Source organism: Oncorhynchus masou, chromosome 6, assembly GCF_036934945.1.
Source record: "Oncorhynchus masou masou isolate Uvic2021 chromosome 6, UVic_Omas_1.1, whole genome shotgun sequence".
Taxonomy (NCBI): domain Eukaryota; kingdom Metazoa; phylum Chordata; class Actinopteri; order Salmoniformes; family Salmonidae; genus Oncorhynchus; species Oncorhynchus masou.
Window position 1 is genome coordinate 49,813,659 of NC_088217.1, and position 15,952 is coordinate 49,829,610.

The following is a 15,952-nucleotide window of genomic DNA, read 5'->3' on the forward strand; positions in this document are numbered from 1 at the left end:
GGAGATGAGGTATGCTTGAGGTCATATGAAAGAAACTTGGAAAGTGGTGGGGGCCTTCAGGTCCCTTGGGGCAAACTTTGACACTAGACTGACCTGGGCAGAACACATTGAGACAGTGGTGGGAAGGAGTAAGAATGTACTAAATGTGATGCGCTGTCTGACGGGGAAGGAGTGGGGGGCTGGTCGTTCCTCATTGAGGACCATGTATGTTGCATTGATCCGATCTGTAGTAGACGATGGCAGTATAGCATCTGGTTCAGCAGCCTGGACCTCATTGGAAAGGCTAGATGTCATACAGGGGCAAGGACTCAGGATATGTAGTGGAGTGTTTCGGACCTCCCCAGTGGCTGCGCTACAGGGGGAGATGGGGGATATGCCATTTCAGATTAGGAGACAGCAGCTGGCACTGAATTATTGGATCAACCTACAGGGACATGGGGTGTCTCATCCTGCGAAAGGGATTTCACAGGCATGCTGGGAACACAGGCGAAGACAGAACGCTTTAGCTGGGTGGGTAATATCTAGGCGAGGGAGATGGGACTGCATGGGAGGGAGTTTAGTCCAACGGTAGCTACTCCTGTAAATCCACCATGGCTACTCCAGCCTCCAGTAGTTGATCTAGAAGTCAAGAAATATAGGGAGGGTGTTGATCCATCTGATTTGTTTAAGAGGCGTCTGGAAACTGTGTATCAGGATTTTGTGGTAATTTACACAATGGTTCAAAAAATCCAAGGACAAGACGTACTGGGTCAGGATTTGTAGTGCAGGAACATGGGGTGGCAGTCAGGAAATGTATTACAGATCATCTGGCTGAGGGCAGGGTAGCCTAGTGGTTAGAGCGTTGGGCTAGTAACCAGAAGGTTGCGAGTTCAAACCCCTGAGCTGCCAAGGTACAAATCTGTCATTCTGCCCCTGAACAGGCAGTTAACCCACTGTTCCCAGGCCGTCATTGAAAATAAGAATTTGTTCTTAACTGACTTGCCTGGTTAAATAAAGGTAAAATTAAAAAAAATATACGGCAGAGCCGTGTTGATGAGTCTCCAGTCCTTTAGGTCACGTAGCAGACAAGACCTGCTGTATGAGGTGCTACAAACCCATGGCAGGATTAGACAGATGGGCATACAGATAAGTTTTACTTGGGTCCCAGCCCATGTGGGGGTGGAGGGGAACGAGTCAGCTGATATACTGGCTAAACAAGCACTTAGTAGTGAGGATGTTGATGTTGTAGTTTTAATGAGCAAGGCAGAGGCAAAAAGCCTGATATGGACAGTGATGGTGCAGAGATAGCAGGAGCAGTGGAATAGAGATACTAAGTGCAGGCATTTATTTCAAGTACAGAGAAAAGTCGGGAAGGGGAGGATGGCAGGAAGGGACATAAGAGAGTAGGCTATTTTTACAAGATTAAGGGTGGGACACAGCCAGTTGAATAAGACCTTAAATGTGATAGGAAAGCATCCAACAGGAAAGTGTGATTATTGCCAGGAAGCAGAGACTGTGGAGCTGGTATTGCTACAGTGTGGGGAGAATCAGAGGGAAAGAGAGAGGCTGACATCTAGTATGAGGAAGAAGAGGATACAGGAAATAAGTTCAGAGTAGATTGAGTGGAACTTCATTAAATATAGTTTCAAATATTTTGTCATATTATTTTAAGAGCAACGGGGCTGGCTGGAAGAATTTAGCTTTCCCTCTCTCTGGCCCACTCCAGTACAGTAGGTGGCGGTAACGCACCATAACGTCTCACTAGAACATCTTTGATACCGTTGGATGACAAACGCTTATAAACCCCACCGAAGAAGAGGAAGAAAACAACCCGGAAGCACGTGGAAAGAAAACAGAAAATGCGAGGTTGCTCGGAGTTGCAAACGATTATATGTCAATTTATCGTTTGTTGAGTCACCGGAATAGAGACAGCATTTTTTGGAAGATCACATTTCTAGGCAACAGAAAAAGTTATCCCACTAGTAAGATAGCTAGCAAGCTAACGTTACTCTACTGAGCTTCTCAACATGGTTCGGGCTCTAAGGTACGTTAGCGAGATTTCTTTGTATAAACAGTTATATGCTAGACATTTGACCTTTAAATTGTCATATGAGATGCTAAGATTGTAGTCTTTATGATGTCCAGGGCACTGTTTTTCAAAAGTTATCTATATGTCGATCGAATACGATCAAATGCATATGAATAGAACGGAAGTTACCGTTCAAGTACATGTTTCGTCCGTTCTATTCATTCAATATCTGTGCATTTATTTAATCATATCAGAGAGGCGAAATCCAAATATATTACTTTCGAAAAACTGGGCCCTGGCTTGGATGTGACAACTTAAACCCCCTGCTCCACTCAGAACCAAACGCGCCCCTCCGGTGAAGAAGACGGAACAGTTTGACGAAGATGACCCTAAAGCATACAAGGACATGCCTGTCCCAGATAAGGTACAGTCTATATATGTTATGGAGAAGCTTGTGTGACTAGAAGTGTGATTAACTTCACATGTTATCAACATCTGCACAATGTTGATGGGCAACTATGCTTATGGAGCTTGTCCCTTACTTGACCAAGAGTTGTTTGTCATTGTTGCTGTTGACCGATTTTTGAAAGTTTCCGTTCAACCTCCTTTCAACGTACAATCTTTTTAAGAGATCCTCGCAGTATACGAAGGACAAGGTCGACGAGTTCCACGATGACAAAATCTCAGTGAGTCTCCCATCTGTATATTTGAAGAGTTCAACTTCTTAACCCTGGTTTTCTTTTTAACCCTACTCCGTCTTAATGTTGCGTATGTTTGCCACTATAGAAACTCATGGCACGTGGTGTTCAGATGGACAGTGACCAGGAAGATGGTGATGACGAGGTGAGTCAAAGGCCAACAACTGTAGGTGAGCAGTATCTAATAGAGCAGAACTTGAATGACTTACCCATGCAAAAGTCACATTGAGCCGATGAGTGTCGTGTGGTTTGCAGGAGGAAGTGATGGCTCTGGACCTCACTGACTCAGAGGATGATGATGATGAAGAGGAGGAGGAAGAAGAGGCTGATATGGACAGTGATCTGGAGGGGAAGAAGGATGATTGTAATTATACAGCCCATTGTCAACCTACTATAGCAGTTTTTGTACCCACTCAACTATTAACCTGTTTTTTTTTCTGCGTGTGTATTTAGCTGAATTAACATATTAAATGTGGTTGTTTTCTTCTAGATCTCCCCAATGATATGGCATGGGGAAACAGGAAGAAGATGTTCTATGACTCTGACTATGTGGCTGCCAGTGAGTATTTCACATTTTATTCATTAATATTATTGAGATCCGTTACCTGTTGTCTTTTATGATTCCTGAATGTTTATATCTGGTTGATGTAGTTACGTTTGTTCGACGTAGGCTGATTCCTTGAAACAACTTGCTTTTTTGTTTGTTGCAGAGGGGAAGTCTCAGCAAGACGCAGAGGCAGAGGATGAAGAGGAAGAGGAAGAAGCAAAGAATATTCAGAGACGATTGGCTGCCGATCTTAGCGAGGAGGACTATGATCTTAACCTCCTTCAGGTATACATTATCAGCAACAAAGTATACAGTTGAAGTTGGATGTTTACATACACTTAGGTTGGAGTCATTAAAACTCGTTTTTCAACCACTCCACAAGTTTCTTGTTAAGAAACTATAGTTTTGGCAAGTCGGTTAGGACATCTACTTTGTGCATGACACAATTCATCTTTCCAACAACTGTTTACAGATTTCATTTATAATTCACTGTGTCACAATTCCAGTGGGTCAGACGTTTACCTACACTAAGTTGACTGTGCCTTTAAACAGCTTGGAAAATTCCAGAAAATGGTGTCATGGCTTTAGGAGCTTCTGATAGGCTACAGTGGGGCAAAAAAGTATTTAGTCAGTCACCAATTGTGCAAGTTCTCCCACTTAAAAAGATGAGACCTGTCATTTTCATCATAGGTACACTTCAACTATGACAGACAAAATTAGAAGAAAAAAATCCAGAAAATCACATTGTAGGACTTTTAATGAATTTATTTGCAAATTATGGTGGAAAGTAAGTATTTGGTCACCTACAAACAAGCAAGATTTCTGGCTCTCACAGACCTGTAACTGCTTCTTTAAGAGGCTCCTCTGTACTCCACTCGTTACCTGTGTTAATGTCACCTTTTTGAACTTGTTATCAGTATAAAAGACACCTGTCCACAACCTCAAACAGTCACACTCCAAACTCCACTATGGCCAAGACCAAAGAGCTGTGAAAGGACACCAGAAACAAAATTGTAGACCTGCACCAGGCTGGGAAGACTGAATCTGCAATAGGTAAGCAGCTTGGTTTGAAGAAATCAACTGTGGGAGCAATTATTAAGAAATGGAAGACATACAAGACCACTGATAATCTCCCTCAATCGGTGGCTCCACGCAAGATCTCACCCCGTGGGGTAAAAATGATCACAAGAACCGTGAGCAAAAATCCCAGAACCACATGGGGGACCTAGTGAATGACCTGCAGAGAGCTGGGACCAAAGTAATAAAGCCTACCATCAGTAACACACTACGCCGCCAGGGACTCAAATCCTGCAGTGCCAGACGTGTCCCCCTGCTTAAGCCAGTACATGTCCAGGCCCATCTGAAGTTTGCTAGAGAGCATTTAGATGATCCAGAAGAAGATTGGGAGAATGTCATATGTCAGATGAAACCAAAATATAACTTTTTGGTAAAAACTCAACTCGTGTTTGGAGGACAAAGAATGCTGGGTTGCATCCAAAGAACACCATACCTACTGTGAAGCATGGGGGTGGAAACATCATGCTTTGGGGCTGTTTTTCTACAAAGTGACCAGGACAACTGATCTGTGTAAAGGAAAGAATGAATGGGGCCATGTATGGTGAGATTTTGAGTGAAAAGCTCCTTCCATTAGCAAGGGCATTGAAGATGAAACGTGGCTGGGTCTTTCAGCATGACAATGATCCCAAACACACTTTTATTTGTTGAAGTATTTTTCACGGCCTACAATCAAACTCAGTGCCTCTTTGCTTGATATCATGGGACAATTAAAAGAAATCAGCCAAGACCCCATTAAAAAAAATGATTGACCTCCACAAGTCTGGTTCATCCTTGGGAGCAATTTCCAAACGCCTGAAGGTACCACGTTCATCTGTACTAACAATAGTACGCAAGTATAAACACCATGGGACCACGCAGCCGTCATACCGCTCAGGAAGGAGACGCGTTCTGTCAACTAGAGATTAATGTACTTTGGTGTGAAAAGTGCAAATCAATCCCAGAACAACAGCAAAGGACCTTGTGAAGATGCTGGAGGAAACGGGTACCAAAGTATCTATATCGACAGTAAAACGAGTCCTATATCGACATAACCTGAAAGGCCGCTCAGCAAGGAAGAAGCCACTGCTCCAAAACTGCCATTAAAAAAGCCAGACTACGGTTTACAACTGCACATGGGGACAAAGATCATACTTTTTGGAGAAATGTCCTCTGGTCTGATGAAACAAAAATAGAACTATTTGGCCATAATGACCATCGTTATGTTTGGCGGAAAAGGGGGAGGCTTGCAAGCCGGAGAACACCATCCTAACCGTGATTCACGGGGGTGGCAGCATCATGTTGTGGGGGTGCTTTGCTGCAGGAGGGACTGGACATCAGTCAGGAAGTTAAAGCCTAGTTGAAAATGGGTCTTCCAAATGGACAATGACCCCAAGCATACTTCCAAAGTTGTGGCAAAATGGCTTAAGGACAACAAAGCCCTGACCTCAATCCTATAGAAAATGTGTGGGCAGAACTGAAAAAGCATGTGTGAGCAAGGAGGCCTACAAACCTGACTCAGTTACACCAGCTCTGTCAGGAGGAATTGGACAAAATTCACCCAACTTATTGTGGGAAGCTTGTGAAAGGCTACCCAAAATGTTTGACTCAAGTTAAACAATTTAAAGGCAATGCTACCAAATACTAATTGAGTGTATGTAAACTTCTGACCCACTGGGAATGTGATGAAAGAAATAAAAGCTGAAATAAATCATTCTCTCTACTATTATTCTGACATTTCACATTCTTAAAATAAAGTGGTGATCCTAACTGACCTAACACAGGCAAATTTTATGAGGATTAAATGTCAGGAATTGTGAAAAACTGAGTTTAAATGTGTTTGGCTAAGGTGTATGTAAACTTCCGACTTCACCTGTACATGCTTGAGCCTCTAGCTCTATCAAAGTAAATAAATACATTTTCCTGTTGTCCTCATTGTGTGTCTGTATGTGTAGGAGTTTGCTGTAGAGGAGCAGGAGGTGGAGAAGGAGAGGATTGTGAAGGACCTGCAGCAGATGTCCCAGAAGGAGAAGATGAAGCTGCTGAAGAAAGAGTCGCCAGAGCTACTGGAGCTCATTCAGGACTTTAAGGCAAAGGTGTGATAACCACAACATCACTACTACTCTATGTGCAACAGGATTAGAAACATAGTGTAATCCACACTTAATATTGTTGAGCCTGTAACAAGCGTTAGTTACTAATGGTGGTGTTGTGTGGTAATGCCGTGCTGTTTGCCAATGGTGGTGTGTGCAGTTGGCAGAGCTGAAGGACGACCTGCAGCCTCTTTTGGAGATGGTCAACGATGGACGGATCCCACCAGGAAAGGGTGCCAACTACCTCAGGACCAAACAGCAGCTTTATCTAAAGTAAGTGTGAATGATATTTGTGACATAAATTGCATAAAGAATGCAAATGAGAATGGCCTCGCTTATTGTTATTTCTGTTTTTAGTTACTGCACAAACATAAGTTTCTACCTGGTCCTGAAAGCAAAGCGTATTCCCGCACACAACCACCCTGTGATTGAAAGACTGTTGACTTACAGAAATGTGAGTAGATGCATTTGTCATTTGTGATTTGATCCAATTGTAGGTATACTGTATGTAGTGAATTTAACAGTGCTTGTCATGTAGTTGGTATGATTCTGATTGTCCTATAATAATTGCGTTCTCTGACTGTCCCTGCAGCTGATTAATGAGATGGGTGAGGTAGACGCTCGGCTTGCCCCACAGCTGCGCCAGCTGCTCTCTGCAGACCAGAAGGAGAAGTCCGCTAGAAAGTCGGAGGGCAGCGAGCAGATCACCAACAAGAAGGTCAAGGTGAGAAATGAGTTGGATGTTGGTCCATTGGGTGATGTGAATGTTGCGTATACTTCAAGGTGGGCTCAGCGATGTGACGTAGATGCACAAAGTAAACGTATTATTGGGTCAATTTCTGCAACAACTTCGAGCGTCAAATCACAAGGCTAAACCTCTCTCTGCTGTGTTGGTCCCGTTGCTACCACACTGTAACAGCGCGAAGCGAACCCGTGCGCATATACTGTGTGAGAGGGAAGTCTTGCATCTCGTTCAACGCAATATCTGCGGCGCTGCTCGTGGCAATGTCATTTTGCCGGGTCTACCTTTAAACTGGACTGCTCCCTATGTTGTCAGGTATCTGAAGAGGCTGGGGCGGAATCATCTGAAGACTCATACTCTGACTTGGATGAGGAGGCTGCTCTGCGTTTCTACAGAGGCGTGGAGGAGAGGCTGAAACTGAAGAGGAAGCGCAAGGACCCGCAGGCTGAGGAAGGGTGAGCGTTACCCGAGTATATTATAGAGCACCACAGTGCTGTCATAATATCCATAAAACCTAGTGGTCAAACAGGGAAATGGTTCCAATCATTTTCCCACCATTCATTTTCCCCATAGGGGATTTTAGAAACACTTCAAATAAGGGCTGTGTTTCTTGTAGGCTTACCCTGGCGTAACGTTTTGATAACCGTGTAAATCGATCTCTTTCAGACAAGGTGACTTTTATCAATATATTCGACTCTATTTAAACTCAGATTCGAAAATGCTAATTAGCATCACATTAGACATATCAAATTTTATTTGTCGCGTGTGCCGAATACAACAACCTTACTGTGAAATGCTTACTGACAAGCCCTTAACTCTATTTCCTTAACTGCATAGTTGGTTAAGAAATGTTTTACTTTTTTTCACTTTAGTTTATTTAGTATCAAAAAGTAACACAAGAAAATGACATGGCAATAAAGAGGCTATATACAGGGGGTGGCGGTACCGAGTCAATATGCTGGGGTACAGGTTAGTCGAGGTAATTTGTAAAGTGACCATGGATAGATAATAAACCGCGAGTAGCAGCAGTGTAAAAACCAAGGGGGGTTCAATGTAAAGAGTCCGGGTAGCCATTTTATTAATTGTTCAGCCGTTTTTTGGCTTGGGGGTAGAAGCTGTTAAGTAGCCTTTTGGACCTAGACTTGGCGCTTCGGTAACGATTGCCATGCGGTAGCAGAGAGAACAGTCTAGAACATGACTAGGGTGGCGGGTGTATTGGGCCGTACGCCCTACCCTCTGTAGCGCCTTGCAGTCAGATGCCGAGCAGTTTCCATACCAGGCGGTGATGCAACCGGTCAGGAGGCTCTCTGGTGTAGCTGTAGAACCTTTTGAGGATCTAGGGACCCATACTAAGTCTTTTCAGTCTCCTGAGGGGGAAAAGGTGTTGTCGTCCCCTCTTCACAACTGTCTTGGTGTGTTTGGACCATGATAGTTTGTGGATGTGGACACCAAGGAACTCCACTCTCGACCTGCTCTACTACAGCCCCGTCAATGTTAATGGGGGCCTGTTCAGCCCTCCTTTTCCTGTAGTCCATGATCAGCTCTTTTGTCTTGCTCACCTTGAGGGAGAGGTTGTTGTCCTGCCACCACACTGTCAGGTCTCTGACCGCCTCCATATAGGCTGTCTCAGCGTTGTCGGTGATCAGTTCTACCACCATTGTGTCGTCAGCAAACTTAATGATGGGGTTGGAGTTGTGCTTGGCCACACAGTCGTGGGTGAACAGGGAGTACAGGAGGGGACTATGCTTGCACCCCTGAGGAGCCCCAGTGTTGAGGATTAGCATGGCAGATGTGTTGTTGCCTACCCTTACGACCTGGGGGGGGGGGGCCGTCAGGAAGTCCAGGATCCAATTGCAGAGGAAGGTGTTTAGTCCCAGGGCCCTTAGCTTAGTGTAAGTAAGAATTTGTACACACTAGGAGCTCCCCTTCTGGGTGAGCATTTTCTTGTTTTCCTATGGACTTATACAGGTCGTTGAGTGTTGACATCATGCAATACTGCAAACCTCTGCAAGCTCCTGCTGACATCTGCTAACAGGTATCGTGTCAATTTAAAACTTGCCCTAGGCCGTTCACAGAATTGTCAATTTAAAGAAATGTTGCCAATTTATTAATTGCTACATTTTAGCTTACAGATAGTTAACCCAGAGATTCTTAGGGTTGCCTCGATTCGTCAGTCTCATCCAGCTCATCATGGCATTTGTAGTTCTTTATGATAGCCACATTAGCAGATAATTGGCATTTCATTGGTTGGGGATAAATACAAGCGAATATATTGATGTTATCAAAATGTCACGCCAGGGTAAGCCTTCACGAAATACAGCCCTTATTTTAAGTGCCCTTACAAAAAAGGATTGCAGTTAGAGTGCAGTATGCTGCAAATACTGCGTCTAAAATAAGTATTTTTTTGCTGCAGTAGTTTTGTAGTGTAACTGCAGTTAGGGTGGTATAACTGCAGTTCAACTGCAGTCCTCTGTAATTACTTTGTCCAAAATACCCGTCGACTGCAGTTACTGCACTTTAAATGCAGTTTCAAAACGACACTCTTTTTTTTGTAAGGCTGTTTCTAAAATCCCCTATGGGAACAATGAATGGTGGAAAACGATTCTAACCATTTCCCTGTTTGGTGGGTATTAGGACATACTGTGGTTCCCTATTCAAGTTCAAAGAGTAGGAATGAGATGGGCAGAGTTTGATGGTAGATCTGTTTCCTCGTAGCAGATTGGAGGCGGCAGGAGATGACTATGTGGATCCAGATGCCAAGAGACGCATTACCTACCAGGTACAGTGTAACACCCTCTGAGAATTAGAAATGAGTTACACACATTCAAGTATACAGCAGCCATGATTTATTGTACATCTTAGCCTTCATGTACAATATGAACTGGTTCATGTCTCTTGTTCACATTTTCATTGTACAAAGCACAGTATGAGGCATTTATTCTCCCAATACATCAACACATGGCCTTCAGATCAATCTTGTACTTTGTTTGGAAGAGTATTATATTCCCTTCCTAGTTTAAACCATTAGTCTAATTAGCACATGCTGCTCTATCCTTTCTGAAGATGGCCAAGAACAAAGGGCTTACACCAAAGAGGAAGAAGATTGACCGCAATCCCAGGGTCAAACACAGAGAGAAGTTCAGACGAGCCAAGATCCGCAGAAAGGGACAGGTTTGTAGACTACATTTAAACTTGGAAGTTGCAGTGTACACAAATCCTATGAATGATTGACTATAAGTGCTTTGCAGGAATTACTGACACCTTCAGTCAGATCTTTCAGAACCACTGCTGTGTACTGATATTATATACAGTATTTGAAAGCAAAATTGACAACTTGTATCGTTTAACTTGTCAATTATGGGCCAGATTACAAAAAGACTGTTGGAATTCCTAGTTCTTCAAACAAATCTACATGAAAGTATTTAATGTATTCCAGGTTCGTGAAGTCCGTCGTGAGGAGACAAGATACAGTGGAGAGCTGTCTGGTATTCGTGCTGGAGTTAAAAAGAGTGTCAAACTCAAGTAACCAACCCAACTGTTTCCTTTAAGGAAGACTGTCAACAGTTACCTGTGGACTGTAGGGGATTTGTGTGATTTCTCCAGCACAATGTAATACCAACATACAGTTGGGGTTTAATGTCCCAAGTCTGTCACTTTACCGATGTAATACTGTCTGACATTGTCAGAATAATCTACTTTGTTGTAATGAAACTGCAATAAAGTTGTTCTTGATCAAGTCAAACTTCGTTTGGCATTATTGTTCCACAACCCACATGTTGTAATCTGCTTCCTGACAAGATGGTATGAAACAAAGTTAAGATGCTCAAGGATCGGTTTGCTGTCGTTATGTAAATGTTTGTTTTTTTAGGCAGACTGTGAGTACTGAAACCTGCTTACCCATGCACATGAATGTCTGATCTACGTGGGTGAAAGCCAAGCCAGATAAAATAATGATCCAAACTTGACAAGCATGAATTACAACCGAGTTTAGTACACGAGATTGTCCCAAGCCCGGGGACTTGCACTGTACATTAGTGTTCTACAAGTATCCAGGTCTCCTAGTAAGCAGCATGGTTTAGGGCAGAACCCAATTAGTCAACTGGTCGATTGTTTGGTCATTAGGCTGTTAGTTGACCGAGGTTGTTTAGTCGACCGAACAGTATCGTGTGTATATATACACACGTTCAAAAGTTTGGGGTCACTTAGCAATGTCCTTGTTTTGAAAGAAAAGCCCCCCCCCCCCCCATTAAAATAACATCAAATTGATCAGAAATACAGTGTAGACATTGTAAATGTCTATTGTAGAATACAGAAATGAGAAATGAAAAAGCCATATCTCAGTGTAGAAATACAGTGTAGACATTGTTAATGTTGTAAATGTCTATTGTAGCTGGGAACTGCATTTAAAAACAAACATTTTATGGGATATCTACATCAACAGTGGAGGCGACTCCAGGATGCTGGCCTTCTAGGCAGAGTTCCTCTTTTCCAGTGTCTGTTATTTTGCCCATCTTAACCTTTCATTTTTTTTATTGCCCAGTCTGAGATATGGCTTTTTCTTTGCCACCCTGCCAGCATCTCGGAGTTGCCTCTTCACTGTTGATGTAGATATTCCATAATGTTTCCGGCTACACTGATAGCGTTGAGGCTGGTGTTTTGCGGGTACTATTTAATGAAGTTTCCAGTTGAGAACTTGTGAGGTGTCTGTTTCCCAAACTAGACACTAATGTACTTGTCCTCTTGCTCAGTTGTGCACCAGGGCCTCCCACTCTTTCTATTCTGGTTAGAGCCAGATTGCGCTTTTCTGTGAAGGGAGTAGTACACAGCGCTGTATGAGATCTATAGTTTCTCGCATGGAATAGCCTTCATTTCTCAGAACAAAAATAGACTGACGAGTTTCAGAAGACAATTCTTTGTTTCTGGCCATTTTGAGCCTGTAATCAAACCCACAAATGCTGACGCTCCAGATACTCAACTAGTCTAAAGGCCAGTTTTATTGTTTTCATCAGGACAACAATTTTAAGCTGTGCTAACATGATTGCAAAGGGTTTTCTAATGATTAATTAGCCTTTTAAAATTATAAACTTGGATTAGCTAACACAACATGCCATTGGAACACAGGTGGTTGCTGATAATGGGTCTCTACACTTATTTAGATATTCCATTTAAAAAAATCAGACCTTTCCAGCTATAAGTCATTTGCAATGGAGAAAAAAGGTGCTTTTCTTTAAAAAAACAAGGACGTTTCTAAGTGACAACTTTTGAACGGTAGTGTAGGTTCTGGTACTGTTTATATTGAGGTGCAGGAGCGCCAAAATTCTTTTAAGCTAATATATAAGAGGAACAGAAGCTCAAGCAGTAGAAAAATTGAGGTGCCTGTACTCTGCTCCGGTGAGCTCCTGCCCAAGTCAAGCACGGCTTCTTATCCTAGTGCAAATAGCCTACAGCTGTGTCTGTAGGCCCACAATATTTTATACAATGTTGCAACTTTGCTAGTGCAAGCTTTGGGCTAGACCCAACTTAATAGTATATACAATGTTTCAAAATATTTCAAAATATTTGCAGACGTGTAGCCAGTGATTTTTAGAATATTTATTTTTATCAGGTTATTCTCTACCTGCAGGCTGCAATGTTTTTATGTAGGCTATTTTGTTTCCTTCTGGTTATCTAGATCTCTGGCGTCCTCTTGAGGCATGTCTTATATCAAACTAAGTTTAAAGCGTCAGATCAATGCCTATAGTTGAAATAATTAAAACACATAAAGGTATGTCTATATATGGAAAAATACACATTTAAAAATGTCAAACAATGAACTGGTCAAAATAACAGAACTTTCGGTCAACAAAATTTTTATTTAGTTGGGGAAAGCCCTAGCATGGTTAACTGGGGTCTTAGCCTTGTTGGGTTATGAATTGGCTGTGAGCTGCAGTCAGATTACTGACAATCCTGTCCTCAATCTCTACATCTCTGCTTGCTTCCTCATCTGTGAGTACCAGCTCGGCCTGAGTGTCAGGGGTCACCACCACTACATAACCTCGTCTGGTGTCCAGTACATTGGCTACCACAGCCTGGTGCCGATAGGTGGCCAGAGCCCGCCGAGCTCTGTCCAGCAGGATGGATGGGTCTGTTTCCAGCTTGAAGGAAATCACAAATGCTTGAGGGGCCCAGTCCTTCACCAGCGGCGACAACATCTTGGGGACCATCTTCATACTGATCTACAGGACAGGAAACAATCTTGACTTAACAGTGGATCTCTAATAAAGAGCATGTGCCGTTGTATTTGATGGCTTTCTTTACTCACCTGAAGTGGTCCATTGGAAGACTGGATCTTGTGCTCTGGCATGTCAGACGCTGGGATGTAGAAATCTGACACTGCTGCAGCCAAATAAAACATAGCGTTGGACCCTGAGTGGAATGAACATAGAGTGCATGTTAGTTATCCCTGCACATACAGGTACTGTACATCTTAACAAGCCCTGCTACCACTATTTGAGTGTAAGTACCTACCTATGGGGCTGAGTGCCTGTGCTGCTGCTTTGAGGAGGTGCAGGTACTCGGACAGGGTGCTGAACTCCACAGGCAGAAGAAGCCCTGCCTTTTTCACCGCCTGGTAACGCATCAGGATTTTGGCAATGTTGGGAAGTGCCTGCTGGTTGACCACGACTTGGTCAGAGACCGAACCCCCCTTTCCACTCTCCAGCTGTAGGCTGTCCAGCAGATTAATCCCAGAGTAGAGGCGTGTGAAAGGATATAAGGAACGGTGTCTGTGCAGGAAGATCACAGCATAGCCTGACTCAAGGAAGTACTCTGCCGAGGAGGCTCCGCGCCGGCCACTGCTGAAGTTATCCAGAAAGCGGACGGTGCGGGACTCCAGGGGGACTTTGGTGCCTCCTGAGGTGATAAGCACTACCCTGTGCCCTGCAGCCCTGTGCTGCACAGCAAAAGCTGCCATCTGCCCTTTGACCTCCTCTACATGGGAGGGAACAGCAAACTCTTCAGACAGCTTCCCTTCTGCAGTGAGGGTCCTGGGGTCTGCCATGCCTGGTTGGCCGACGAGAGGGGGGAACATCAGCTTACAAGACAAATATTACATGGAAAAGGAATGTAAAACCTAACATGCATTGCAGAGTATGTAATTAAGCAGTGGGGGGGGGGGGGGGGGGGGTATATGGCCAATATACCACGGCTAAGGGATGTTCTTATGCACAACATGGAGTGCCTGGATACAGCCCTTAGCCATGTTATATTGGCTGTATACCACAAACCTCCGAGGTGCCTTATTGCTATTATAAACTAGTTAACAACGTAATTATAGCTGTAAAAATAAATGTTGTCATACCAGTGGTATACAGTCTGATATACCACGGCTGTCAGCCAATCAGCATTCAGGGCTCAAACCACCCAGTATATAATTTGGTTTAAAGCTGCAATATGTAACTTTTTGGGTGACCAAACCAGATTCACATACAAAATGTGAGTTTTAGAAATATATTTATCATCGAAAGCAAGTCTAAGAAGCGGTAGAACTGTTTTGTGTTATTTCTATGCTTCACATTCTAATGTTTCGTTTTTGCGTCTTTAGGTTTTGTATACCAGCTTTACACAGCTGAAAATGCAATATTTTTGGTTATGGACAAGATATTTCACAGCGGTTTAGATAGAACAATGATTCTCAACACTATACCTGTTTTTTGTTGTTGTCACAAACTGAAATTAGGGGAACTATTCGAATTTTAACAACCAAGAATTGGCCGTGCAGCGTTAAAGTCGTGGAGAGGAGCCAAGACATCGATCTCTTAGATAATGTACGTTTTTGGTAGGAATAAGGATACTTGTGACCTTGACAAACTTGAGGGGACGAACAGTAGTCACTGGTTGATTATTTGAAAGAGTATCTGGTTTGCCTCTATGATACCTAATTATGTTAGACTCACCTTTGTCTACTAACTACAACTTTACTGCACTTTACAGCAGTTAACGTAATGCCTTAGAAAATGCGGTTCACACTAGCTGCTATTACAAGGAAGTGAATTTGCATGGAACACGCACCTAAGATCATTCGGCTAATGTTGCAGTTATCAGTGAATTCGCTTAATATTCATATGAATCTTATTCATTAATAGAAACATTCCTTACTTTTAAAAGGCACCGAGGGAAAAACGTAGCTGATGATTGAGAGGTACCGGGCGACTTCCGGATGCTGTCTGGCGTGATGTCTTCTTCGATTAGCTACATTCATTGGAATGTAAAGAACTCGGAATTATGTCGCCGCCTCACGTCGTGGAGGTTGAATTGCCAGGTGACTGCATAACAAATGATTCCAACAACAAAGGGAATTGTAGGGGCGAGCCTATACATTGTGTTGCAGTTATTTATCACACTTAAACAATTTTTTCAGATATAATAATAACCCACGTAGTGATTCAGTGGCCCTTTTCCTAGATACTTTTAGTCACAGGCAAACAAACCTCCTGTCCCATGAAGGTCCAGACCTGGCAGGGGCTGTAGTAAGCTTCCTATACAAATAAGACAAACTTCAAACAAAAGTCAGAGACTGCAGGATTACCACTCCGCTGCCAGCAATGAAGTGATTCAGGGGGAACACCTGAGCTAAAAAATCAGCGACAGGACAAGTGCACTACCTACAAGCCCACATCTCTTGGCAGATGCTGTAGTCCTGAAAGCAACATATAGGAGAAGATAGTGGAAACTGAGGTTTTGTTTGAAACTGCTAGTGAGTCGGGTGAAGATAATAGCACAGAGATGAATGGGTTGTGATTGAATAAGTGGGATGGAAATTGTTTGTCGAAG

At 43.1% G+C, this 15,952-nt stretch overlaps 2 protein-coding genes across 4 annotated transcripts; one reads left to right on the top strand and one right to left on the bottom strand.

Annotated features, from left to right (window-relative positions):
• The first annotated feature begins 1,773 nt into the window (after window positions 1–1,773).
• utp3 (UTP3 small subunit processome component) lies at window positions 1,774–10,883 on the top strand. 2 transcript variants are annotated; one of them, XM_064968987.1, is made up of 15 exons: window positions 1,774–2,023; window positions 2,345–2,432; window positions 2,638–2,694; window positions 2,795–2,851; window positions 2,962–3,070; window positions 3,197–3,265; window positions 3,417–3,538; window positions 6,262–6,402; window positions 6,560–6,672; window positions 6,757–6,853; window positions 6,992–7,123; window positions 7,457–7,596; window positions 9,857–9,920; window positions 10,205–10,312; window positions 10,578–10,883. In XM_064968987.1, the coding sequence occupies exons 1-15, from the start codon at window positions 2,007–2,009 to the stop codon at window positions 10,665–10,667; spliced, it is 1,404 nt and encodes a 467-aa protein (XP_064825059.1). In that variant the 5' UTR covers window positions 1,774–2,006; the 3' UTR covers window positions 10,668–10,883. The 2 variants fall into 2 exon arrangements, with proteins under 2 accessions (XP_064825059.1, XP_064825060.1); XM_064968988.1 differs by having other exon boundaries at window positions 9,860–9,920.
• Window positions 10,884–12,117: 1,234 nt separating this feature from the next.
• On the bottom strand, window positions 12,118–15,362 carry ppcs (phosphopantothenoylcysteine synthetase). Of its 2 annotated transcripts, none has more exons than XM_064968990.1 (4): window positions 15,278–15,362; window positions 13,649–14,182; window positions 13,443–13,546; window positions 12,118–13,356 (listed from the first exon to the last, which is right to left on the bottom strand). In XM_064968990.1, the coding sequence occupies exons 2-4, from the start codon at window positions 14,178–14,180 to the stop codon at window positions 13,033–13,035; spliced, it is 960 nt and encodes a 319-aa protein (XP_064825062.1). In that variant the 5' UTR covers window positions 14,181–14,182; window positions 15,278–15,362; the 3' UTR covers window positions 12,118–13,032. The 2 variants fall into 2 exon arrangements, with proteins under 2 accessions (XP_064825062.1, XP_064825061.1); XM_064968989.1 differs by having other exon boundaries at window positions 13,649–14,213.
• Window positions 15,363–15,952: the final 590 nt, after the last annotated feature.

What these genes read in the sequence shown, in the direction of transcription:
- utp3 (XM_064968987.1), top strand. An exon ending in ACATGCCTGTCCCAGATAAG is followed by an intron (nt 2,433 to 2,637) that starts GTACAGTCTATA and finishes AATCTTTTTAAG; the next exon opens with AGATCCTCGCAGTATACGAA. An exon ending in AAACAGCAGCTTTATCTAAA is followed by an intron (nt 6,673 to 6,756) that starts GTAAGTGTGAAT and finishes TTCTGTTTTTAG; the next exon opens with TTACTGCACAAACATAAGTT.
- ppcs (XM_064968989.1), bottom strand. Translation starts at nt 14,210, where the DNA reads ATGTTCCCCCCTCTCGTCGGCCAACCAGGCATGGCAGACCCCAGGACC. An exon ending in ACAGGCACTCAGCCCCATAG is followed by an intron (nt 13,547 to 13,648) that starts GTAGGTACTTAC and finishes CATTCCACTCAG; the next exon opens with GGTCCAACGCTATGTTTTAT. An exon ending in CTTCCAATGGACCACTTCAG is followed by an intron (nt 13,357 to 13,442) that starts GTGAGTAAAGAA and finishes CCTGTCCTGTAG; the next exon opens with ATCAGTATGAAGATGGTCCC.